Source organism: Ranitomeya variabilis, chromosome 2, assembly GCF_051348905.1.
Source record: "Ranitomeya variabilis isolate aRanVar5 chromosome 2, aRanVar5.hap1, whole genome shotgun sequence".
Taxonomy (NCBI): Eukaryota; Metazoa; Chordata; class Amphibia; order Anura; family Dendrobatidae; genus Ranitomeya; species Ranitomeya variabilis.
Genome location: NC_135233.1, coordinates 348,820,293 through 348,846,171, shown reverse-complemented (window position 1 = coordinate 348,846,171; position 25,879 = coordinate 348,820,293). Strand labels below are relative to the sequence as shown.

Sequence of the window (25,879 nt, the reverse complement as noted above, 5' to 3'; positions counted from 1 at the left end):
CACTAATGCAAGCCTATGGAGAAAAAACGCATCCTGCGGGCAACTTTGCAGGATGCGTTTTATCTCCAAAACGACGGATTGCGACGTACGCCATAAGACGGAAGTGTGAAAGTAGCCTAAGAAGTACAAGATGGGGTAAAGCAATATTTTACTAGCTCATAGATTAACAAACTAACCATCAGGGGTGTAATACATGATGTAACACAAGGTTTCCTGTTGAGCAATGCCAATAATAAAACATGCATGCTTTACATGGGAAAATCGCTTAGATTGCAGCACAATACGCCCCCAAAAAAGAACTAAAACATTTTGATACCTTTTCTCCATTATCAGTTAGAAGACACGTCCAAAAAAGCATCCGGAACCAAAGCTCGGTAACTTGTTTCTGGTCGTTAGTGATTGTAAACGCACCCGGAGCGCAATGAGCAAATGACCTGAATATCCAAGCCTCGCTTGGAAGCCGTGGAACGCAAACCCGGAAGTATGTGAGATCTTGGAAGATTGCATGTTCGCAGGTAAATAATATGATGCAGGGAGCGGAGTTTAGTGTTTGCACGACTTTCTGGCAGATGCTGGACTCTGTGCAGATGATAATCTGGTCTAATCGGAGTGAATTTTATGATATAACCAAGAAGGTCCTTTCAGAAGTAGTGACATGTAGCTGATTAACCTCTTAGTGACCTGCCTGTATCTATTTCCACATCTACCTGCATTGCAACCATATTTTGCACCATATTGCAGTGCTGTGCTGCATTTAGTGCAACATTTACTATGAGCGCTGTCTTTTTAAGGGGGTACGTGGGTCTCTAGAATGAGGGGGCTGCACAGCTGGTGTAGCGTTGCATCCCCTTTATAATGTTTGCAGATGCACACCAGGCACTCGGGGCTGCAGCTCAGATCTATCCTATTTTCAGTAGAGATGCAGACCCCCACTGATTATAAAATAATGGCACGGGCTAGTGGATACACACTTCACTGGGGGACCTTTATCATCGTGTTTGCACCCAAATTTCGCTGGTTTCATGCTGTCTGTGGTTCGGGCAGCATGAGTGAGAGCCGGGCAGCATGAGTGAGAGCCTGGCAGCCCGAAAGCAGCCATCGGTGTATTTTTCTGAAACATTTCAGTGAAGATAACGTTACAAGATCCAGCAGGAAACAATAGAGATCAAAGAGACTGGTCCTGTGTAGCGCCCGGTCTCTTTCTATGTATACACGTGAGAATTTTGTCAATCAAAAGTAGTGGGGTGGAAAGGAGCCAGCAAGGAACTCCTAAGGTTTAGCCATGTCTCTCCCTAAAGTTCCTGAACGGCTTTTAAAACATAACTAGTAGTGATGAGCCAAGTGCTTGGATAAGGTGTTATCTGAGCATGCTCGGGTGCTACCCAAATGTCATCGGTGTGCTCGATTAATGTGCTCGAATCCCTATGGCTGCATGTTTTACGGCTGTTAGACACAAAACACATGCAGGAATTGGCTGTTTGTTGGACGATCCCCGCATGTGTTGCGCGTATCTTTAACAGCCACAAGACATGCAGCCGCGGGTCTCAAACATATTATTCGAGCTCGGCCAAGATATTCCGTTTAACACCCGAGTATTCTCAGTCATCACTAATAACTAGCTGTAATTCATGCAGTCAGGCTCTGGTTTGGGCAGCATGAATCTATTCACAGATTCTGTTAAAAAATAAGGAGACGAGGGTGCGTGGTTAAAATTAATGCATGAATTATGACATATTTAAGATTATAATTTCTACAAAAAAAGTTGCACGCTCTAGAAAGGTCTAGCTGTCATAAAAATGCACAGAGAAAATAAATAAAAAGAGAGACGATGGGTTCTCTTGATATTTATTATGTACAAGTTAGACTGGCTTCTCACATCCGACATTCACGGTTCGAGTATGGAACATTATTTTCATATTAAACGGAGGTCTCCTCTCCTGAACTCAGCAGTGTCATAGGCATGCATGAGTCTGTTGAGCTCAGATCAGGAGAACCAAGGCTGCTTAGTACATGGCGATCTGCACTTGGAACGTGAAAGTTGGAAACTGGGACATAAACTTGCATCCTAGTGTCTGTATATGGAAAATTTAGAGTCCTTCTTTGTGTGTATCCTTTTAAAACACTAACAAATGTGTTTTATTATTTATTTTTTAGCCTAACAATTTCCTAGTCTGGAAGAGATGATTTGGCGGCATGGAGAGGGACCAAAGAAGTGAGCAGTGGGACTGGACTAACCCCCTGAATCGTACTCGTCTAGAAGAGCTATTCTTTGATCCTCATGGCTACATCAAAGCTAATTCAGAAGAAAGTAAAGAATTTTGGTCATTTTTCGAACGTTTCCAAAGATTTCAAAGTCTGCAAAAACAAAACCCTAAAACAAATGAACCGAGCCATCGTGAAGGACAAAGACATGAGCTTATAGACCTTCCCAAGGAGTATGATGCAAGGTATCGAATCAACCAGACCATTGTTCTGAGCAGAGACACTGAAAAAGTTCTGCAGGGACATCGGGACAAGGGACGTAAATCTAGAGATGTCAGTGGTGTACCTAAAGAGAAGCTACATGAATTTAAGAAAGCCGTTCTTCACTACCTGGACTTTAGCCAGAGGCAGAGTTTCGGGAAGTTGGCCAAGCTCCGGAAGGAGAGGTCAAGCTTGCCCATCTTCCAGTACAGACAAAAAATAGTCCAGATGGTGAGAGCTCATCAGGTTGTGGTGGTTGCAGGAGACACCGGGTGTGGAAAGTCTACACAGGTTCCTCAGTACCTGTTGGCAGCAGGTTTTGGGCATATAGCTTGTACCCAGCCACGTAGAATTGCTTGTATTTCATTAGCTAAGAGAGTTGGGTTTGAGAGCCTCAACCAGTATGGATCTAAGGTAAGATCTAATTTGTAGACATAGACGACAATTGCACAGCAATGTAGATCATAATGCTGATATTTTCATTGCTATCGTCCATTAGGTTGGGTACCAGATCCGCTTCGAGAGCAGCCGTTCACCAGCCACAAAAATTGTGTTTCTGACAGAAGGTCTGTTACTCCGCCAGATTCAGAGAGACCCAGAGGTTCCTCAGTACCAGGTCCTTATAGTGGATGAAGTGCACGAACGACATCTTCACAGCGACTTCCTGCTGGGAGTCTTGCGTCAGCTTCTCGCTTTACGGTCAGATTTGAAGGTCATTCTCATGTCGGCCACCATAAACATCAAGCTCTTCTCTGGATACTTTGACCAGGCTCCAGTCCTACAAGTCCCAGGGAGACTTTTTCCTATACAGGTAGAAGACATAAAGCGATATTCTAATCATAAACATGCATGACATATCATCATATGTGCCATATATATGTGATAGATGTAGGTCCCACCTCTTAAGACCCATACCCTGACCCTCGTCCTGTCAGGTGAGTTGGCTGCTACATCTATACAATGAATGAATGGAAGTGAATTCACTTTTAAGGAAGTCATGTAAACAGCCATGCATGCTTGCTCACTTATCTTACATAGAAGTGAATGGAGAGCGCCACAGACAAGATATACATACAGCAGCTGCCTATAAGCAATGATTGCGTTAAACGTGGTGATAAAAACCCCAGAATTGCCATTTGTCAGTTGCAACAAAAAGTGCAATAATTGGTGATTAAAATGTTGTCGGTACCTCAAAATGGGACTATTAAAATGAAAATCCAGCTTGCAAAAAACAAGCTCTAGACAGCTATTGATAGAAAAAAAAAAGAAGTTAAAGGTGTTAGAAAATGGTGAAATCAATTTTCTTATTTTTTTATTTTATAAAGTTTTTTCAGTACTAAAAAAATAAATAATAAAAAACAGATAAATTAGGTATCGCTGCGATTGTCCTGACTGGATGAATTATACTGCCAGTATACCACTTCAACGATTTCTGTTACAAAGAAACAAAAAAAAAAAAAACAGTTTCAGCATAGCGTTTGTTTTTTTACCATTTCACTGCTCTTGGAATTTTTTCCCCACTTTCTAGTGCGTTTTTATATTCAAAACTACAATTCGTTCCGTAAAAAAACAAGTCCTGATACACCTATGTTAGCAGAGAAATAGAAAACATAGGGCTCTTGGAAAAAGGGGATGAAAAGAAAAAAAACCCCTCCAAAAAGGAAAATGGTTGCATTTTTAAGGGATTAATTGCATATCCTATAAATGTCTAACATTGGAAAGCCCTTTTATACAAATGTATGTTATGCAAAATGTCAGATACTTAGCGGTCTTACTAAATTTCATGTCCTAGGTAATCTACCAGCCTATCCCCCAGGAGGAAAAAGCATCAAAGTCCGAGAAGCTGGACCCCAGACCTTACCTCCGTGTACTACAATCCATTGATCACAAGTATCCAGTGGATGAGCGCGGGGATTTGCTCATCTTTCTCAGTGGGGTGACAGAAATCAGCAGCGTGCAGGAAGCAGTACAGGTATACGCCACCCATACCCAGCGCTGGATTGTACTCCCATTACACAGCACCCTGTCCATTGCCGAACAAGATAAGGTGAGCCTTCTAAGAAGGGTTTCTTGTAGTATTCCATGGAGCATCTCAGCTGTCTCTATAAATATTTGATACGATTCTCTTATATAAAGATCCTAAGACTGCGCTGCAGGTTAAATCTAGGCAGTCTTTAAGGGTATGTTCACACATGGCAGAAACGCTGCAGATTTCCCGTATGGAATTGACGTCAGCAAAGTGGATGAGATTTTCCTATCGTGCATTTTCATGAGATGCGGATTTTTAATTGTCAGTGCTTCTATTTTTTTGGTGCAGTTTTTCATTTATGCATTGAAAGGGCAAAAATCCGCAACCGAACCTGTTAAAGGAGATGTCCACTACTTATACAACCCCTTCTCAGTCCCTATGCTTCCCTCTGGTGCCGGCGCCGTTCCACCCGTGTTGGCGCTGGTTCTCCTGTCACGCTATCCCTGTGGCCAGTCAGTGGCTGCTTAATTTACCCCGCATTCAGACAAATCACATACATCCGGAGGATCTGAGAGCAGCCCCTGGGATTGTGTGACATAATGATGTCATGCAATCTCCGGGAGAGCCTTTGTCGACACCTCTGGAACAATGCTGTCACCAGAGGTGAGTGTAGGTGTTGTTATTTTACAAGAGGGAAGTATAGTGATTGAGAAGGGGTTGTCCAAGTAGTGGACAACCCCTTTAATGATTTTTTATGCTCTATGTGGACATGCTGTTAGACCTCATTCACGCAGCAGTTTTCTTGTATGCAAAAAAAAATGGAGATCAATTTTCTCCAGTCCTGAGTTTCATCCGTGTCCGTTTTTACGATCCATGGGACGGTATAAGTGATTTTGATCGTATTAAAATTATTTTGCAAACTGCGGGACCACCACAAAAAAAATGGTCACATGGAAAGGCTCACAGTCTATCACCTGTTTGTCTTTTATCTGCAACCCCTCCCCTGAAAATGGATCGAACATATATCGGGCTTTATGGTTATGACACCTTTGCAATCGCGTTGTTTCTGTCAACCCAAATTTAAAAATGGCTGAAAAAAATCTTGTTAATTAAACATTTGTGCCCATTTATGACAAACTTTCGTTGATTACCCTCCATTTATATCCATAATGCAGGTATTTGACTTGGCTCCACCAGGTGTCCGGAAATGTATAATCTCCACCAACATTGCCGAAACCTCCGTGACTATTGATGGCGTCAGATTCGTGCTCGACTCCGGTAAGGAGTTTGCTCTACAATACAAGGAAGTAGTGATGAGTGAACATGCTCGGATAAGGTGTTATCTGATCATGCTCGAGTGCTAACCGAGTCTGTGGCGTGCTCGAAAAATATGTTGGAGTCCCCGCAGCTGCATGTCTCACGGCTGATCTACAGCTGCAACACATACAGGGATTGTCTAACAAACAGGTAATCCATGCATGTGTTGCAGCTGTCGAACAGCCACAAGACATGCAGCCGCAGGGACTCGCAGATATTATTCGAGCACGCCGAAGACACTCGTTTAGCACCCGAGCATGCTCAGATAACACCTTATCCAAGCACGTTCACTCATCGCTACTAGGAAGGATCAGTGATGTTACGATCTATGTCCTCCACTTTGCATTTCCCCATCACCATTAAACTAATGTTCTGTGCCATCACTGCAGGAAAAGTCAAAGAGATGAGTTTTGATCCCAAAGCAAAGATGCAGCGGCTGCAGGAATTTTGGATCAGTCGTGCGAGTGCCGAACAGAGGAAAGGTCGTGCCGGTAGGACGGGCCCCGGGGTCTGTTATCGCCTCTATGCAGAATCTGACTATGATGCTTTTGCACCGTACCCAGTGCCGGAAATTCAGCGTGTGGCTTTGGATGCATTAGTCTTGCAGGTACGTGTGTTATCTTGTGATTTGTGCAGAAATGATTTGTATCTCTCATTATAACATGACTCAGGACTGCGTATTTGTGTCACTGACAGATGAAGAGTATGGGTTTAGGAGATCCGCGCACCTTCCCTTTCATAGAGCAGCCCCCAATGTCGAGCATCGAGACGGCCATTTTTTACTTGCGAGACCAGGGCGCGCTTGATGGCAGTGAAGAAGTCACACCTATTGGAAATCTGCTGGCACAGCTACCAGTGGATGTTGTTATTGGTAAGGAATCCAATTAAAGTCATTTGCCCAAGTTTATTTCTTTCCAGAAACAGCGCCACACTTGTTTATAGGCAGTGACTGGTATTGCAGCTCCTCTTAATTTAAATCAATGGGACTGAGCTGCAATATCAGATGCAACTCGTGTACAAGAGATTTGCTGTTTCCAGAAACAAGCAGACCCATTTTTCTGATTCCGGACAACCCTTTTACGTTTTTTTTATTTTCATACTAAACTGCAATGATTTTGATTTATTCTTGGCACAAAGCTTTAATCGTTTCATGTTTTCCCACGTAGGAAAGATGCTGATATTAGGGTCGTTATTCAGCCTGGTGGAGCCAATGTTGACTGTTGCAGCGGCCCTTAGTGTGCAGTCGCCATTTGTCCGGAGCGCCACTAGCAACCCAGAGTGCTCCACCGCAAGGAAACCTTTAGAGAGCGACCATGGAGACCCCTTCACTTTGCTCAATGTCTTCAATGAGTGGATCCAGGTGAGAGGGCTGGGGGTAACCTGTAGGTGGTCCCGAAAAAGGAAATCTTAATGACTAAAATCACACCGGATACATTGTTTATAAAAATAACAGATTGTTCACACTAATTATTAACAAAGATATCAAATTTATAACATTGGGACATAAGTTCTTGCATGTTATAAAAGATGACTGTGTAATCTAATTCCATCCAGGGGGTGTTTCATAGGATTATAAAGGGTACTGGCTTCAGCGAGTCCTCGGCCGCCATCTTCAATTGCGTCGCAGCAGGAGGAATAAGCAATTGGTGCTGAAATCAACATCCTACTGGGATTGTGCCACTTAAATGCCACCGTAAGAGAGTGACAGTGGCATTTAAGAGGTTAAATTGCAGTGATTGGAGCGAGGCGTGTTTGCTGCTTTGAGAAGGGCAGGTGTCGGCTGTATAACAGGGCCAGCATCTGTCGTGTACAGTGTGGGCTCAGCATCTGATCCCACCATCCACACCTGCTCCCTACTGGTGCTGTACATTTACAGCAGATGTCAGGAATGGGTTAAGCTAGCCATGGAAGATCGCAAGACATCTTATTACTTTTCGACTACGTTCAGTATTTGGTCAGTATTTTACATCAGTATTTGTAAGCTAAAACCAGGAGTGGGTGATAAATACAGAAGTGCTGACATGTTTCTGTTATACTGTTCCATTCCTGGTTTTGGCTTGCAAATAACTGATGTAAAATACTGACCAAATACTGAACGTGTGAGCGTGGCCTTAGAAAGGATAACAACGACCATGGCATGTAAAGGGTTACCATACCATAAACCCCACGAAGGAGAAAAAAAAATGAAACTCTAGAATTGTTATTTGTTTGATTTCTGCACTTCTCTCCCCCTAAAAACAAAAACAATGCAATCAAAAGTGATCAAAATCATTGAGTGCATCCCAAAATTGTATCAATAAAACATCAGCTCGCTACATGAAAAAGCAAGCCATCACAAAACTCTGTCAAAAGAAATATAAAAAGTTATGGGTATTGGAAAATGGCGAAACCCAAATTGAATTTATTTTCTTTATTTTTATTTTTTATATATATATTTTTTTACAAACTTCTGATATATTTTTTCTTACCACTGATCGATATATATGTGTTTGGTATCGCTATACTCTACCAGACATGAATATTCATTATTCCAGGTCACTTTTTACTGTACAATGAACACCGTGAAAATGAAGCCCAAAAAAATCAATGTTAGAATTTCGTTCTTTTCTCCACATTTCATATTTTTCAGTACATCATATAGTAAAGTGAATGGTGTCATTCAAAACTACAACTCGCCCTGCAATAAACAAACCTCACACGGTCATGTCCAATAATTCAGCACATCACTTATCGAACGTTACAAGTCCGGCCACGGTTGTGTTTTCTGATACACGTGATCAGAAAACTACAAGTGCCATAATGGCATTCTCACACAGGAAACAAGTGCAGATTACATGAAAACGTGCTTATCGCTTCTGGTCAGGCAAGGCGAGATTTATGTTCTATCAGATATCGGCCATCTGGATTTAATATCTGTCTGAGAGATCTTGTGTAATGGAAAAATTGTCTTGGCCACTACTGTATATGGGGGATGGCTGCACCAATTACTTAAAGGGTAACCAGCATTTTGATTTTTATTTTATAAATCTATGGTTCACATGAGAAAAAGCGACTTTGAACTATATCTTATCAGATAAATCTGCTTCGGTCTTCTGTTGTACTGATCTTTCACTCTCAATTTATGGGAAGAATGTGTAGGAATTTGTATTCCGTGAGGACAGATTTTCAAATTACTGAGAAAGGAAATGACAGTTAGTGCTCATAAAGTTCTATGCAGAGGGAGGAGCCAGAGGTCGACACTGACATTCTACTGCAAGTTCTGCGGTGTCGGTGAGACATCACACTATGTACAGCCCATGGGTGCATTACGCTGAATAAATGCTGAGACGGCCATTGTGTTATACAGTATGTATGAGCTTTACGCTATACGCTGTGAATACTAATATTATTTTCGTCCACATTGGGAACCAGATCAAATCCAGTCGCTCCAGTAACTCTAGGAAATGGTGTCGTCGGCGGGGACTGGAAGAGCAGCGGTTGTATGAGATGACGAATCTGCGGCGGCAATTCAAAGTGAGTCTGGGGAAGAACTTATCCCATCAGTGTTATATCATCCTGTCCTGCAGATATTGACTATCACGTGACTACTGGTGTGTATGGTAATAATTAAATGATGAGCGAAGGTGCTCGGATAAGGTGTTACCTGTGCATCCTTGGGTGCTAACCGAGTGTCTTCGGCATGCTTAAATACTATGTTTGAGTCCCTGCGGCTGCATGTCTCGCGGCTGTGTATATGTACATATATATTGCAAGGAGCCCTCTGAGACTGCTGGCTGGTGATGCGTGTACTTTGTTAACGTACTGTGTTTGGTGCTGTTCCAATTTTTTAACTTATGTGTGTGTATGTATATATATATATATATATATATATATATATATATATATATATATACAGTCATATGAAAAAGTTTGGGCACCCCTATTAATCTTAAGCTTAATGTTTTATAAAAATTGTTTTTTTTGCAACAGCTATTTCAGTTTCATATATCTAATAACTGTTGGACACAGTAATGTTTCTGCCTTGAAATGAGGTTTATTGTACTAACAGAAAATGTGCAATCTGCATTCAAACAAAATTTGACAGGTGCATAAGTATGGGCACCCTTATCATTTTCTTGTTTTAAATACTCCTACCTACTTTTTACTGACTTACTAAAGCACTTTTTTTGCTTTTGTAACCTCATTGAGCTTTGAACTTCATAGCTAGGTGTATGCAATCATGAGAAAAGCTACTTAAAGTGGCCACTTGCAAGTTGTTCTCCTGTTTGAATCTCCTCTGAAGAGTGGCATCATGGGCTTCTCAAATCAACTGTCAAATGATCTGAAAACAAAGATTATTCAACATAGTTGTTCAGGGGAAGGATACAAAAAGCTGTCTCAGAGATTTAACCTGTCAATTTCCACTGTGAGGAACATAGTAAGGAAATGGAAGAACACAGGTACAGTTCTTGTTAAGGCCAGAAGTGGCAGGCCAAGAAAAACATCAGAAAGGCAGAGAAGAAGAATGGTGAGATCAGTCAAGGACATTCCTCAGACCATCTCCAGAGAGCTGCAGCATCAACTTGCTGCAGATGGTGTCACTGTGCATCGGTCAACTATACAACGTACTTTGCACAAGGAGAAGCTGTATGGGAGAGTGATGCGAAAGAAGCAATCTTGGTTTCATGAGTCCACAGGACATTCTTCCAAAAAGAAATTGGCTTCTCCAAATGTGCTTTTGCATACCTCAGCCGTCTCTGTGGCGTGCTTGCAGAAACGGCTTCTTTCGCATCACTCTCCCATACAGCTTCTCCTTGTGCAAAGTACGTTGTATAGTTGACCGATGCACAGTGACACCATCTGCAGCAAGTTGATGCTGCAGCTCTCTGGAGGTGGTCTGAGGATTGTCCTTGACTGATCTCACCATTCTTCTTCTCTGCCTTTCTGATGTTTTTCTTGGCCTGCCACTTCTGGCCTTAACAAGAACTGTACCTGTGTTCTTCCATTTCCTTACTATGTTCCTCACACTGGAAATTGACAGGTTTAACCTCTGAGACAGCTTTTTGTATCCTTCCCCTGAACAACTATGTTGAATAATCTTTGTTTTCAGATCATTTGACAGTTGTTTTGAGGAGCCCATGATGCCACTCTTCAGAGGAGATTCAAACAGGAGAACAACTTGCAAGTGGCCACTTTCAGTAGCTTTTCTCATGATTGCATACACCTAGCTATGAAGTTCAAAGCTCAATGAGGTTACAAAACCAAAAAAAGTGCTTTAGTAAGTCAGTAAAAAGTAGGTAGGAGTATTTAAAACAAGAAAATGATAAGGGTGCCCATACTTATGCACCTGTCAAATTTTGTTTGAATGCAGATTGCACATTTTCTGTTAGTACAATAAACCTCATTTCAAGGCAGAAACATTACTGTGTCCAACAGTTATTAGATATATGAAACTGAAATAGCTGTTGCAAAAAAAACAATTTTTATAAAACATTAAGCTTAAGATTGATAGGGGTGCCCAAACTTTTTCATATGACTGTATATACTCACCGGCCACATTATTAGGTACACCATGCTAGTAACGGGTTGGACCCCCTTTTGCCTTCAGAACTGCCTCAATTCTTCGTGGCATAGATTCAACAAGGTGCTGGAAGCATTCCTCAGAGATTTTGGTCCATATTGACATGATGGCATCACACAGTTGCCGCAGATTTGTCGGCTGCACATCCCAAAGATGCTCCATACAAGGCAGGATGGATCCATGCTTTCATGTTGTTTACGCCAAATTCTGACCCTACCATCCGAATGTCGCAGCAGAAATCGAGACTCATCAGACCAAGCAACGTTTTTCCAATCTTCCACTGTCCAATTTCGATGAGCTTGTACAAATTGTAGCCTCAGTTTCCTGTTCTTAGCTGAAAGGAGTGGTACCCGGTGTGGTCTTCTGCTGCTGTAGCCCATCTGCCTCAAAGTTCGACGCACTGTGCGTTCAGAGATGCTCTTAGGCCTACCTTGGTTGTAACGGGTGGCGATTTGAGTCACTGTTGCCTTTCTATCAGCTCGAACCAGTCTGCCCATTCTCCTCTGACCTCTGGCATCAACAAGGCATTTCCGCCCACAGAACTGCCGCTCACTGGATTTTTTTTCTTTTTCGGACCATTCTCTGTAAACCCTAGAGATGGTTGTGCGTGAAAATCCCAGTAGATCAGCAGTTTCTGAAATACTCAGACCAGCCCTTCTGGCACCAACAACCATGCCACGTTCAAAGGCACTCAAATCACCTTTCTTCCCCATACTGATGCTCGGTTTGAACTGCAGGAGATTGTCTTGACCATGTCTACATGCCTAAATGCACTGAGTTGCCGCCATGTGATTGGCTGATTAGAAATTAAGTGTTAACAAGAAGTTGGACAGGTGTACCTAATAAAGTGGCCGGTGAGTGTATATATATACACACACACATATCTACTATATAATTGTCTAAAGGTCACTTCCGTCTGTCTGTCACGGATATTCATTGGTCGCAGCCTCTGTCTGTCATGGAAATCCAAGTCACTGATTGTTCGCAGCAAAACGACCACGACCAATCAGCAACGGGCACAATCCGGCGGCAAAATGGCCGCTCCTTACTCCCCGCATTCAGTGCCCGCTCCATACTCCCCTCCACTCAGCGCTAAGACAGGGTTAATAACAGTAACGGACCGCGTTATGCCGCGGGTAACTCACTCCATTACCACTGCTATTAACCCTGTGTGACCAACTTTTTACTATTGATGCAGCCTATGCGGCATCAATAGTAAAAAGATCTAATGTTAAAAATAATAATAATAAAAAAAAATCGTTATATACTCACCGTCCGTCGGCCCCTCAGATCCAGAACCGGCCTTTCCCGCTCCTCACGACGCCCCGGTGACCGCTCCATGCATTGCGGTCTCGCGAGATGATGACATAGCGGTCTCGCGAGACCGCTACGTCATCATCTCGCGAGACCGCAATGCACTCTTGGGAACGGAGCGTGCGAGGAGCGTCGGTAACCGCTTCGCCTGCATCCGGGGCCAACGGAAGGTGAGTATATAACTATTTTTTATTTTAATTCTTTTTTTTAACAGGGATATGATGCCCACATTGCTATATACTACGTGAGCTGAGCAATATACTACGTGGGCTGTACTATATACTGCGTGGCTGTGCAATATACTACATGGACTGGGCAATATATTACGTGGCTGTGCAATATACTACGTGGGCTGTGCAATATAATACGTGGGCTGTGCAATATAATACGTGGGCTGTGCAATATACTACGTGGGCTGTGCAATATACTACATGGGCTGTGCAATATCCTACGTGGGCTGTGCAATATACTACATGGGCTGTTATACACTACGTGGCCTGTGTTATACACTACGTGGACTGTGTTATACACTACGTGGGCTGTGTTATACACTACGTGGGCTGTGTTATATACTGCGTGCGTGGGCTGTTATATACTACGTGAGCTGTGTTATATGCTACGTGGGCTGTTATAAACTACGTGGCTGTGTTATATGCTATGTGGGCTGTTATACGCTCTGTGGGCTGTGCTATATACTAGATGGCTGTGCTATATACTCCATGGGCTGTGCTATATACTACGTGGCTGTGCTATATACTACGTGGCTGTGCAACATACTACGTGGCTGTGCTATTTACTACGTGGGCTGTTATATACTACATGGCCGGCCGCGAACAATCAGCGACAGGCGCAGTCCGGCTGCGAATTGGCGCGGGATTTGAACCACGCTTCGCTAATTGGTCGCGGCCGGCCGAATCCTGTGTATTCAATGTATTATTCTAAAATCTTCATGAATAAACTACATACATATTCTAGAATACCCGATGCATTAATATATATATATATATATATATATATATATATATATATATATATATATATATTACACATATACACATATATATACACATACTTCTATATATATAAGAGGCATCGTGATTACTCGCTAATCCCGCCCCCTGCCCCTGAACAGTAGCTCCGCCCACCACACATCACCACACATAATCCCGCCCCCACCCCATTATTACACACAATCTCGCCCCCCACCACGTTACTACACACAATCCCGCCCCCCACCACATTACCACACACAATCCCACCCCCACATTACCACACAAAATCCCGCCTCCCCACCACATTACCACACTCAATCCCGCCCCCCCATCACATTACCACATATAATCCCGCCCCCCCACATTACCACACATAATCCCGCCCCCCACCACATTGCCACACATAATCCCGCCCCCCACCACATTGCCACACATAATCCCGCCCCCCCACCACTTTACCACACATAATCCCGCCCCCCCACCACATTACCACACACAATCCCGCCCCCACCACATTACCACACATAATCCCGCCCCCCACCACATTACCACACATAATCCCGCCCCCCACCACATTACCACACAATCCCGCCCCCCACCACATTACCACATATAATCCCGCCCCCACCACATTACCACACATAATCCCGCCCCCCACCACAGTACCACACATAATCCCGCCACCCCACCACATTACCACACATAATCCCGCCCCCCCACCACATTACCACACACAATCCCGCCCCCCACCACATTACCACACATAATCCCGCCCCCCACCACATTACCACACATAATCCCGCCCCCCACCACATTACCACACATAATCCCGCCCCCCACCACATTACCACACATAATCCCGCCCCCCACCACATTACCACATATAATCCCGCCCCACCACATTACCACACATAATCCCGCCCCCCCACCACATTACCACACACAATCCCGCCTCCCCACCACATTACCACACATAATCCCACCCCCTTACCATATTACCACTCATAATCCCGCCCCCCCACCACATTACCACACATAATCCCACCCCCTTACCATATTACCACACATAATCCCGCCCCCTCACATTTCCACACAATGCTCCGTCCCCACACATTACCAGACGAGGCTCCGTCCCCCCACATTACCACACGAGGCTCCGTCCCCACACATTACCACACGATGCTCCGTCCCTCCACATTACCACACAAGGCTCCGTTCCCACACATTACCACATGAGGCTCCGTCCCCTACATTACCACACGAGGCTCTGTCCCCACACATTACCACATGAGGCTCCGTCCCCACACATTACCACACGAGGCTCCGTCCTCACACATTACCATATGAGGCTCTGTCCCTCCACATTACCACACGAATCCAGTTTGCTTTTGATTTTACACTGTGAATAAAATGTATTAGTATTATTCTGATTTTTAATTATTATTATTGTTGTTATTGACTTCATTTTAAGTTAATTTACCACCTGCGTAAGCGCTATTGAATGTTGTCATTATTTACTTTAGATTAATCACTAGCAGCGTTAATTAGATAGCAATGAGCATGCCGAGCGTTAGCTGGATGGAAACAGCTAGTACATTACATATATATATTATATATTTTTTTAAATAAAAAAAGGAATCCATTTTAAATTGTTTTCCCTTTTAAACTTAGTGTTTTTTATGTTAGGGATAAAATTAACAATGGCTTCTTTTAACTTTGTTTTATGTTATTTTCTTAACTTCTTTTTTAATGTTTTTTTTTTTTTTTCTCATTTATTTTACATGGTGTGCCACCAGTAAAGTCATACATGATCTTTTGCAGGCATTTCAACATTTAACATACATTTTTAATATTGTTGATTTCTCTGTTAACTTGGGCTGGCATTTTAGACCCAAGTACAGGGCAGATGCATCCTAGACCCCTGCAGCTCCTGCTCCCACCCATAAACCCGTCTGTCAGCACTTCCTATACTATAGACACAGATCTTTTTCAGCTCTGTGTATAGAATGATCAGGAAGACAGAGGTGGTAATAAACCATCTCTGCCTTTTCTATGGGAAATCCTGATGTCTCTGACCTTCTCTCCATTTCAGCGACATTTTAAAATGTTTTCATAAGACAGCTGATTAATTGTTTTTTTTCCATTCCAGGGTCTACTGAAGGACCACGGGATATTGAATGAGATGGAGACCAGAGTCGGTGACCGGTACAGCCGCCAACGGCAGCACAAGGAGCGCAAAGAGCTTCATCAACTAAAGAGGGAACACGAACGATCGGAAAAATACAAACGGAAAGTGTTGAAGCTCCATGACCAAGATGTGGGCTCTTCCAGCGACGATGATGAAAGATCTAATAAAGACAAGAAGGACAGCGTAGACATCCAGGTGTAGGACCGGTCTTATCACTGCCTGAGTTTAGCCGAGGTTGACCTGGTGGTCCTTGGGCCATACGTGCCCATCTTGTAGTTGATCCTCTAGTTGTGCAACTGTAGATAATTAATGACCAGTAACATCCGCATTTCTTGTCATCATGTATTTTGCAGGACGTGAAGTTCAAACTCCGTCACAATGTTCATGAACTACGAGACTTATCTGGTGCGGGTGAGGAGTTGTCCACAAAAAGGCTGTCCCTGTTGAAACTCATTGTCTGCCACGGCCTGTACCCGCAGGTGGCATTGCCAGACAGCTTCAACAGCTGCCGCAAAGATTCTGATCAGGTTGGTTTTTGTACTTCCAGAAGTGATAGAAGCTCCAAAATGAATTTCTGCATTATAGAGTTTGTTAGGGAATGTTGGTGTCTCCGCATCATCCATAAGCAGCGGAGCGGGCTGTGCTACCCTGTCTACATTAATCCTATTGATTTTTATGGGAGTCGCGGACACAGCCTAGCACAACCCACTTGGCTGTTTCCAGATCTCTGATTGCTTGTGACTGACACATAAACAAGCCGCGAGACCCTACTTCTGTTAAAAGGGATTTCTGCTACTTTTCAAACTTTACAGAAAGTAGAGATCCATAAAAAAAGAAAGAAAGCAATAATCACTCCTTGAATCCCCCCGCCTCTTCCATGGTTTCTGTCAGGACCGGAAGTCATGCTGTCTTGACCATCAGTCACTTGATTGCTGAGGTCAATGATCGGCTGCACTCTCTGGTGACTGGTGGTGGGATGTCATAACTACCAGTCTGAGGCCATGTGCACACGTTCAGTATTTTTCGCGTTTTTTTTCGCGTTTTTTCGCTATAAAAACGTGATAAAAACGAGAAAAAGACGAGAAAAAAAAGCTAACATATGCCTCCCATTATTTTCAGGGTATTCCGCATTTTTTGTGCAAATGTTGCATTTTTTTCCGCGAAAAAATCGCATCGCGGAAAAAAAAGCAACATGTTCATTAAATTTGCGGAATTGCGGAGTTCCGCACACCTAGGAATGCATTGATCTGCTTACTTCCCGCACGGGGCTGTGCTCACCATGCGGGAAGTAAGCAGATTATGTGCGGTTGGTACCCAGGGTGGAGGAGACTCTCCTCCATGGACTGGGCACCATATAATTGGTCAAAAAAAAAGAATTAAAATAAAAAATAGTGATATACTCACCTTCGATGGCCTCCGGAGTCTTCCTGCCTCTCCGGTGCATGCTGCCACTTCGGTTCCTATAGCTGGTGTGCGGTGAAGGACCTGCGATGACGTCGCGGTCTTGTGATTGGTCGCGAGACCGGTCATGTGACCGCTCACGTGACCGCAACGTCATGGAAGGTCCTGCGCACACACACCATCTATAGGAACGGACGCCGCTGAGGAGATCAGCTGTCTGCAGGTGAGTATTAGCATTTTTTAAATTTTTTTTATTATTTTTAAACATTCTATCTTTTACTATTGATGCTGCATAAGCTGCATCTATAGTAAAAAGTTGGTCACACTTGTCAAACACTATGTTTGACTAGTGTGACCAACCTGTCAGTCAGTTTTCCAAGCGATGCTACAGATCGCTTGGAAAACTTTAGCATTCTGCAAGCTAATTTCGCTTGCAAAATGCTAAAAAAAACGCAAAAAAAAAAATGCGGATTTCTTGAAGAAAATTTCCGGTTTTCTTCAGGAAATTTCTGCAAGAAATCCTGACGTGTGCACATACCCTTAGAGTGGAGCATTATTGATAGATGTCTGACCTTCATTACATCCACCGAATAATTGAAGCTGAGTGACACATATGAGACCCATTTACATGTATAGGGCTAGGCTGCAATACCACATATAGCCACAAGCACAGGGATGGCGCTGCAGTGATGAACATTTATTCATTACAAAATGAATATAGGTGCGGTAACCTCAGCTTGTAATATGGAAATTATAGTTGTAGTGATTGTTATTCACTATTCTTTTTCATAGATTTTAAGGTTGAAAGTAGACATAAGTCCATCGAGTTCAACCAATATATATATATATATATATATATATATATATATATAATTTTTTTTTTTTACTTCATTGCAGGTGTTTCACACAAGGACTAAGCAGGGTATTGTTCTACACCCAACCTCAGTCTTCTCTAGTAATCCTGAGCTTCTTCAAGTAGAGAGTGAGAGAGACGAGGCCGCTCCAGCAGGTCATATTCCAGTTTCCATATATTTTCATATATTTTTATTTTTTTAAATTTGTTTATTAAGAAAATGAAAGAAAATGAAATTACGTTACATTCATATTGCTTTCAAACGTTTGAACGTAGTATACAATACAACTAAATTATGTATTTAGCAAACATACAATAGAATAATGTCTTAATTATAGCAAACATTCTTATGAAGCTTTGGAGTCAGGATATCAGATTACTTGTCACAAATAAAGAAGTCAATCTTAAATTATACCTATCACTACTCTAACTACTAATACGCCGCGTTTCCTCGTATCTGCCGCCCATGTGATACCTCTACCCAGTACCAAAAAAAACAGTCATGTTGTAACTACAGAGTAAGATGGGAAGAATTCCATCTACCCCAAATTTTTTCAAATTTTCCCGGACACCCCCTATTTTGATATAGTGTGCGTTCATATGGAATGATCGAGTTTACTAGGTCAATCCAAGATCTCAGGGAGGGATGTGAACCTGCCATCCACCGCAGCGCCAATATCTTTCGTGCCATAAAGAGAGTTTCCCGTAAGAGGATCCCAGTGTGGAGATCCCAATTCTCCTCCTCCCACACACTGAATATACAAGTTAGTGGGTCAAGGGGGACAGGGGTTGATAGTAGCGCCGTCAACAAAGACGTCACATCCCTCCAATAATGAGAAATGATAGGACAGCCCCATATGATGTGAATGAAGTCTGCATCCGGTGAATGACATCGCAAACATTCTGATGTTTGGAAACGACCCATTTTAAAGAGCCGTACCGGAGTTAAATATGCTTGGTGTATTATATATAGTTGGGTCATCCTGTTGTTAACTGATGGGGATACTTTAATTGGAGATTCAAGAACATCATCCCAATCCTCTTCCTGTATACCGGAGAGGAGTCTCCCCCATTTCCCCTTAATAGAATCCAGAGTAGGTGTAGCTCCCATAGATAGCAAGTAAGTATAGAGGGAGGAGATGAGACCCTGAGGACCTTGAGAATTGTGAATCCCTATCAAGGGTAGAGAGGATGTAGCACGGTTTGCGCCCAAGTGTCTCATATACGATTGCATGGCTGACCTCAATTGTAAGAATCGAAAGAACTGGGACCTCGGTATACTATATTTAGCTTGTAGCTGCTCAAAAGATACAAAGATTCCCCCATTATAAAGATCGCCTATTGAAGAGACACCATGCATTACCCAAAAATCCGTGGATGGGTGGCCTGACAGAGCCGGAAAATAGCCGTTGTTCCACAGGGGCATTTCTGCTATGATGGCTGTAAAACTAATAATCTTTTTTATTTGCCTCCAAACTGAACGCGCCAAACGAAGTAAAGGCAGCATACGGGGAACACTAGTTTTCTCCATCTCCCAAAAATTTAGTGGACAGTCAATGTGGGCTGATTGAAGTAAGTGGCTTTCAGAGTTGGGGAGAGACTCACCAGGCATCCACTTATTGAGAGCTCTAGCCTGGCCAGCCAGATAATGGAGATAGAGATCGGGTAATGCCGCCCCTCCCTCCTGTATATTTTCATATATTTAATGCACCGTGTGAGTATTTTAGGTTAAAGAGACGCAGAGTGAGTGAAAGAAAAGTGATGGGAAGAAAGCTAAGTCTTGTGTGCAGAAATAAAGAAGATTCAGATGAAGATGAAAAATACAGAGGACCTGTATAAGAAAAGTAACAGATTTCAATGTTCCCCCCAAACACGGTCTTATAAATCCTTCTGGAGCACAGATGCTCTGTCTTCTTGGCCACATTGTCAGGTGGAACCAATTCTAAGGGATGCAATAAAACTTAACAGAGTTTTCTGGTTTTGCAGATTATTTAGAAAAAAAATTTTTTTTCACTATCCCTGGGTTCAGCGCTTAGTGTCCACTTCTGCTCCCGGTGTTTGTTATTGTCTGCAGCGCTGACAACGCTGCAGCCAATCAGTAAGCTCAGCAACTCTGAGCAGCTCCTGCCATCAACATGAGGTCAATGATTGGCTTTAATGTTGTTGACAATACCAGACACCAGGAGCGGCGGGTTTCTGGACCTGGGGTGGGTAAGTAAAGCGCAATTTTATTTTCTTTTTTTTTTTTAAATAAACTGCAGCCGGTAGACGTGGGTTTTCCAAAGCCGGAATACCCCTTTAAAGTACTAGGGGTGTGAATTATAATGCACTCATTTATTTCCTTCCCATAGACTCGAGAAACAAGGGACGCAGCAGCAAGCACCAAATTGTAGGTTTTGTCTCACTTCTGGAGACAAACAAGGCGTATTTGGTGAACTGTGTGAGATTGCCAGCTCTGCAGGTGAGTCCTCCTGATGACGACGTCTGCATAGAAGCCGTAGGCACAAAACAGTGAGAGATTTCTAAACCACGCCATTTGCAAGGTCGCTTCTAAGAAGTGGTGATCTTTCTTTTATGGACTCAGGGTCTTCTGCTCTTGGCCCGCTCCTTGGACACGAATGCTGACTGTTGCCGCGTTGTGTGTGACGGCTGGATAGAGGTGAACCTGGAAGACCCCGAAGGAGCCCTGCATCTCATCTCCGAGGCTGTCCGGGTCCGACTGGCTTGGGAAAAAGTGCTGCGCTCCCGGCTGGAGAAAACATCTAGTAGGCGAGACGCCGAGGAGGACGAGAGTCGGAGGAGGAGACGAGAGATCGATGATTTAGGTCAACGGCTCGTGGAATTTGTGCGTAAAGAGGTGAGGAGGATCTGAGGATATCCTCTATTGTGTCGTATGAGTACAGTGGACAATTCCTGTAGAGGTCATGGATGAACTCCAGTATTTGTACAACCAGTCAGGTCCTTCGTCTGTCAGATTGCCAAGATGAAATAAACCCACACAATTTACACTATCTTTTTCCCAAGTTGCATTTATCCAATATAAGAAAATAAAACTTTATAGAGGAACTAAACTTTCATTATTATTTTTTTTAGAATTTTGCCCTACATGGAAAGTCTTAAAACTTTTCACAAATCACATTTTTAAGGGATTTACCTTTATTCTTGTGTATATATATATATATATATATATATATATATATATATATATATATATATATATATATATATATATATATAAGCTTGTGAGTGGCATACAACTGTATGCTATGTTTTCACGGAAAAAAACTAAAACATACAGATGGAAAATTAATATAGAGCGCTAATTAGGAATAAGAGGCAATTCAAGTAGAAATTGCCGTTAAGTGAACCCATAAGAAGTTGCCATAAGCCACCACCATTTAATTTAGCATCTTTCCATACAACAGAGGGAAAAAGCCGTTACTGGAAAATGACAAACTCAGCTCCACTACATCTGTAGATAAAAGTACTGCTGAGTGGAATCGCTTGCTTTAGTTTTTGCATATTTTTTTGCCCAATTTTCCTTTTGTTTCAGCTTCTTTCTGTTTCCTCCTCAGATCATGTACAGCATGAGACGACTTGCAGTTTTAGAGGCCCAGAACCTTTATGTGGGGCCCCAGACAATTACCGACAGTCACAACTTAAAGGGCTTGTTCAGCACCGAGGAGATGAAGCCAGATCCTGAGAAAGGAGGATATGGCGTAACGAGCTTCCTGACATATAATTGTCTGCGGGTAAGCAGGAGAAACATGTAGCGGGATTCTCTATTCACATGGTGGGGTGTGGGCTCCAAAGTAGATAAGTCCTTCCTGGCTGTAGGATGTACGTGCAAACCTCTAATGTCAAGGGCCACAGGTTCCTAGTTACTTATGGGAACAGCATTGTGTAGGTGAACAGTTATAATCTCCAGCTTATTAAAGGGGTTGTGCAGATAAAACAGGATAGGTGCTAGCTTGGTAGGTGTCTGACCGCTTGGACCTGCACCCATCTGCAAAATTGGGAACTTGGATGCTGATCACTGCTCCATTCATTCGCTATGGGGCGTCCGGAAAAATTGGAGCACAGCTCAATGGAGCGGCTATTAGTGATGAGCGAACATACTCGGATAAGGTGTTATCTGAGCATGCTCAGGTGCTATCCAAGTGACTTCGGCGTGCTCAAATAATATGTTCGAGTCCCCGCTGCTGCATGTCTCGCGGCTGTTTAAACAGCCACAACACATGCAGGGATTGTCTAGCCAACAGAAATTCCTGCATGTGTTGTGGCTGTCTAACAGCCGCGAAACACGCAGCCGCGGGGACTCGAACATAGTATTCGAGCATGCTGTAGACACGGATAACACCCGCGCAAGCTCAGATAATACCGTATCCGAGCACGTTTGCTCAAAACTAGCGGCGATCAAGCGTTAGTCTGAAAATGAACTGTTCTGCCAAACAGTGCCAGTTTATAAGTTATCTATAGGATGTGATAGGTGATAACAGGATTTTTGGTTGCTTACCGTAAAATCTGTTTATCTGAGCCTTCATTGGGGGACACAGGAACCATGGGTGTATGCTGCTGCCACTAGGAGGCTGACACTATACAAATAAAAAAGTTAGCTCCTCCTCTGCAGTGTACACCCTACTGACAGGAAGTAGGATACTCAGTTAGTGAGAAAGCAGTAGGAGAAGCAACGTGTAAAAGATAGAAAACTCAAACTAACAATATAACACAATAAACAGAGCTGTTCAATTTGGGAGGGTGCTGTGTCCCCCAATGAACGCTCAGTGAAACAGATTTTACGGTAAGCTACCAAAAATCTTGTTTTCTCTATCGCTTCATTGGGGGACACAGGAAACCATGGGACATCCCAAAGCAGTCCCTGGGGCGGGAACAGCAGTCAACTCCAATCAGATCGGAGAAAATCACCACCGTCGCCTGCAAGGTCTTTCTAAGCCAGAAAAGATAGACTCATATGGTGTGCACACTCACAAGAATAAAAAACATATATATAAATGTATCAAAAAGAACACCTTTATTACATCTCAGCACACATATTAAAAACATCTAAAACATAACACACATCATACCCCAAAATTGCAATGAAAAAACCCCATCAATATGCCAGCAACGTCGTATGAATGCATACAGATGAATATCCCCTATACTCAAGTCAGCACCTCCTGATATAAGGTGCCTCTAGTACTAGCTGTCCTGACCTCAATGAGATAAGTGTGTAAACTGACAGTGCATACATATACACCATGGATGAAAGTCAAGATATGCAGAGTCATCCAAAGGAATACTACCTGTTGATGGTCAAAGGGCAGTGGGGCAGAGCTGTCAGAAATGCAGCAAACCTAGGAGGGCCAGAGCTTTGAGCAAGGATAAAATCCCCGTACAGCCAGTAGGGGAATGGGCATAATAACCTGAACAAATACCGGGGGTATGGTGCGAAGAGGCCCCACGCGTATCGCTGCCGCAGCAGCTTCGTCCACTTCCCCTGACTCTGCCCTCCTAGGTTGAGAGCACGAAGGGAAAGCTATAAAATGAAAATGGACCCTTCCATCGCAAAAAAACAGGAATCTCCAATGTCCTGAAGAAATGAGGACCTGGATAAAGGCTTCCATAGGACAAAGGAAAACACATGTGGTTCCCAGGAAGCAATTACTGAACGAAGAGATTTCATCCTGAAAGACAAGGATGGACTCCTCCGTTAGATCCTGACGAGTCACACTGAGGGAAAAAACACTAGGAGAATGACGAGGTTTAGTCTGAGGAAGAAGAGAGCTTGTCCCTTCAGAGACCTCCTTAATAATTTGGTTCAACTTGGAGCCAAACCGACGGGAACCCTGGAAAGACAGGTTGGTGAGGAACTTCTATGAGGATAAGTTCGCCTGCCACGCCTTAAGTGAAATGGTCCTTCGGATGGCCACGATATTGCTGGATGTCCAAGTAGCACCTGCAGCGGCATCCAAGGAGGCGGATACCATGTACTTCCCTGCAAGAGTAAATTGGTTCGCGAGGACAGCCATTTCCTTTGATCGGACTCCAGAAAGAAAGCCCAGATGGAACCGCTTAGACCATGCATCTATAAACTTTGCTGCCCAGGTGTAGACAAAGGCAGGGCACAATGTAACAGTGGACACTTCAAGGTTGACCTTGCCAAGGAATATTAGTCTGCCGTTGGTATCCTTGAGGGATGCTCTGTCTGGGAGAGGAGGAATGTATTGGTGGAAAATCTGGAAACCGGATGGTCCATAGACGGAGAAGTGCAGTTCGCAGTGAGCTCAGGAGAGAGGGAATATAGGAAACCGAGAAGCTTCCCTCTTTGGAAACGGTTGAACTAAGGATTCCAAGAAAATGACAAGGAAAGACCATTAAATTGAATAGGAAAGACTTGAGAGTAGGGAACTGTGAACCTTCTAGAGAGGAAAACGCTGAAGACGGACTGAAGGGGACCTCGGGTGGAACCCTGGATCTTAACCCAGCGATGTAGGCCCTGTTACATCAACAAAACGGCTCAGAAAAGGAGAACCGTTTGACAACCTCTTGCCTGTCTAAGCAGATAGAACGTAGACTACCAGATGACTGTGCAGACTCAGATCAATCAGGAAGCTAAACTTAAGCGTACAGGGATGAAGATGGTTATAAGGGACTATGGAAAAAAGTTGTCTAGATGGGCATTGGGAGGCACAATAGAATATGAGCAGTCGAAGGAAGAGAGTCCATGGAAAACCTGGAGTATGTCAACACTATGGAAAGTTGACCCTAGGAAGGCGTACATAGGCCCCCGAAGAAAACTTGACTGACAAAAGGAAGATTCTTCCCTATGACGACATGGGAGAACCTATCCGTCCCGGACCCTCTGGAACGGGTAGAGAACTGTAGTGTGTGGATCTACTTACCTAAGTATAAGACACCACACAAACGATTATAACAGTGAAAAAGATACATATCCCGCTGAAGGAACGTGTCATCACAAAACTCTTCATTGGCTCCAGGCCTGGAGCAGCCTTCTACACTGGACGATGCTTGCGCAGAGTAAGATCCAATTCCTGTCCAAGGAGGGAGAATTCATTCCTGCCACAGTCGGCAATAAAATCCCGGAGCTGCTCGAGGCTTTATCCAGTGTCTGTAATAAAGAAGAGGTAAGTACTGACAAATGAATAGGGAGCTCTGGTATTGCGGTAGCTCAAACACCCCTAGGATAGTGCAGTGAACAATCATGAGAGTAAAGATATTATATGGGCTCTGACTCCATAAGAGACAGAACGTCTCTTATGATTTACGTATAAACTGTAAATCATTTATGATAGGAGTAACGCACTGGATAGTGCAGATAGCCTGAGGACAGCACTGTAACTGACCTACTGGATAGTTAAAGGTAGGCCCGAATAACCAGATGGTGTGGAAAGGCCCCTGGGGAGCAACACGGAATTAGGGTATGTGCACACGTCAGGATTTCTTGCAGAAATTTCCTGAAGAAAACCGGAAATTTTCTGCAAGAAATCCGCATTTTTTTTTTTTTGCGTTTTTTTCCCGTTTTTTTTAGCATTTTGCAAGCATAATTAGCTTGCAGAATGCTAAAGTTTTCCAAGTGATCTGTAGCATCGCTTGGAAAACTGATTGACAGGTTGGTCACACTTGTCAAACATAGTGTTTGACAAGTGTGACCAACTTTTTACTATAGATGCAGCCTATGCAGCATCAATAGTAAAAGATAGAATGTTTAAAAATAATTTAAAAAATGGTTATACTCACCTGCAGACAGCCGATCTCCTCAGCGGCTTCCGTTCCTATAGATGGTGTGTGTGTGCAGGAC

The 25,879-nt window shown here is 43.3% G+C and overlaps 1 protein-coding gene across 1 annotated transcript in view; it reads left to right on the top strand.

Moving 5' to 3' along the window:
* The first annotated feature begins 385 nt into the window (after positions 1 to 385).
* Positions 386 to 25,879, top strand: part of DHX34 (DExH-box helicase 34) — a 37,902-nt gene continuing 12,408 nt past the window's right edge. The window contains exons 1-15 of the mRNA XM_077285504.1: positions 386 to 515; positions 2,155 to 2,877; positions 2,963 to 3,274; positions 4,256 to 4,510; positions 5,608 to 5,710; positions 6,139 to 6,356; positions 6,446 to 6,620; positions 6,916 to 7,109; positions 9,161 to 9,262; positions 15,765 to 15,998; positions 16,157 to 16,330; positions 18,102 to 18,213; positions 20,409 to 20,518; positions 20,642 to 20,914; positions 21,633 to 21,809. Coding sequence (XP_077141619.1) covers positions 2,194 to 2,877; positions 2,963 to 3,274; positions 4,256 to 4,510; positions 5,608 to 5,710; positions 6,139 to 6,356; positions 6,446 to 6,620; positions 6,916 to 7,109; positions 9,161 to 9,262; positions 15,765 to 15,998; positions 16,157 to 16,330; positions 18,102 to 18,213; positions 20,409 to 20,518; positions 20,642 to 20,914; positions 21,633 to 21,809 — 3,123 coding nt within the window. The 5' untranslated portion in view covers positions 386 to 515; positions 2,155 to 2,193. The remainder of the gene's footprint in view (positions 516 to 2,154; positions 2,878 to 2,962; positions 3,275 to 4,255; positions 4,511 to 5,607; positions 5,711 to 6,138; positions 6,357 to 6,445; positions 6,621 to 6,915; positions 7,110 to 9,160; positions 9,263 to 15,764; positions 15,999 to 16,156; positions 16,331 to 18,101; positions 18,214 to 20,408; positions 20,519 to 20,641; positions 20,915 to 21,632; positions 21,810 to 25,879) is intronic.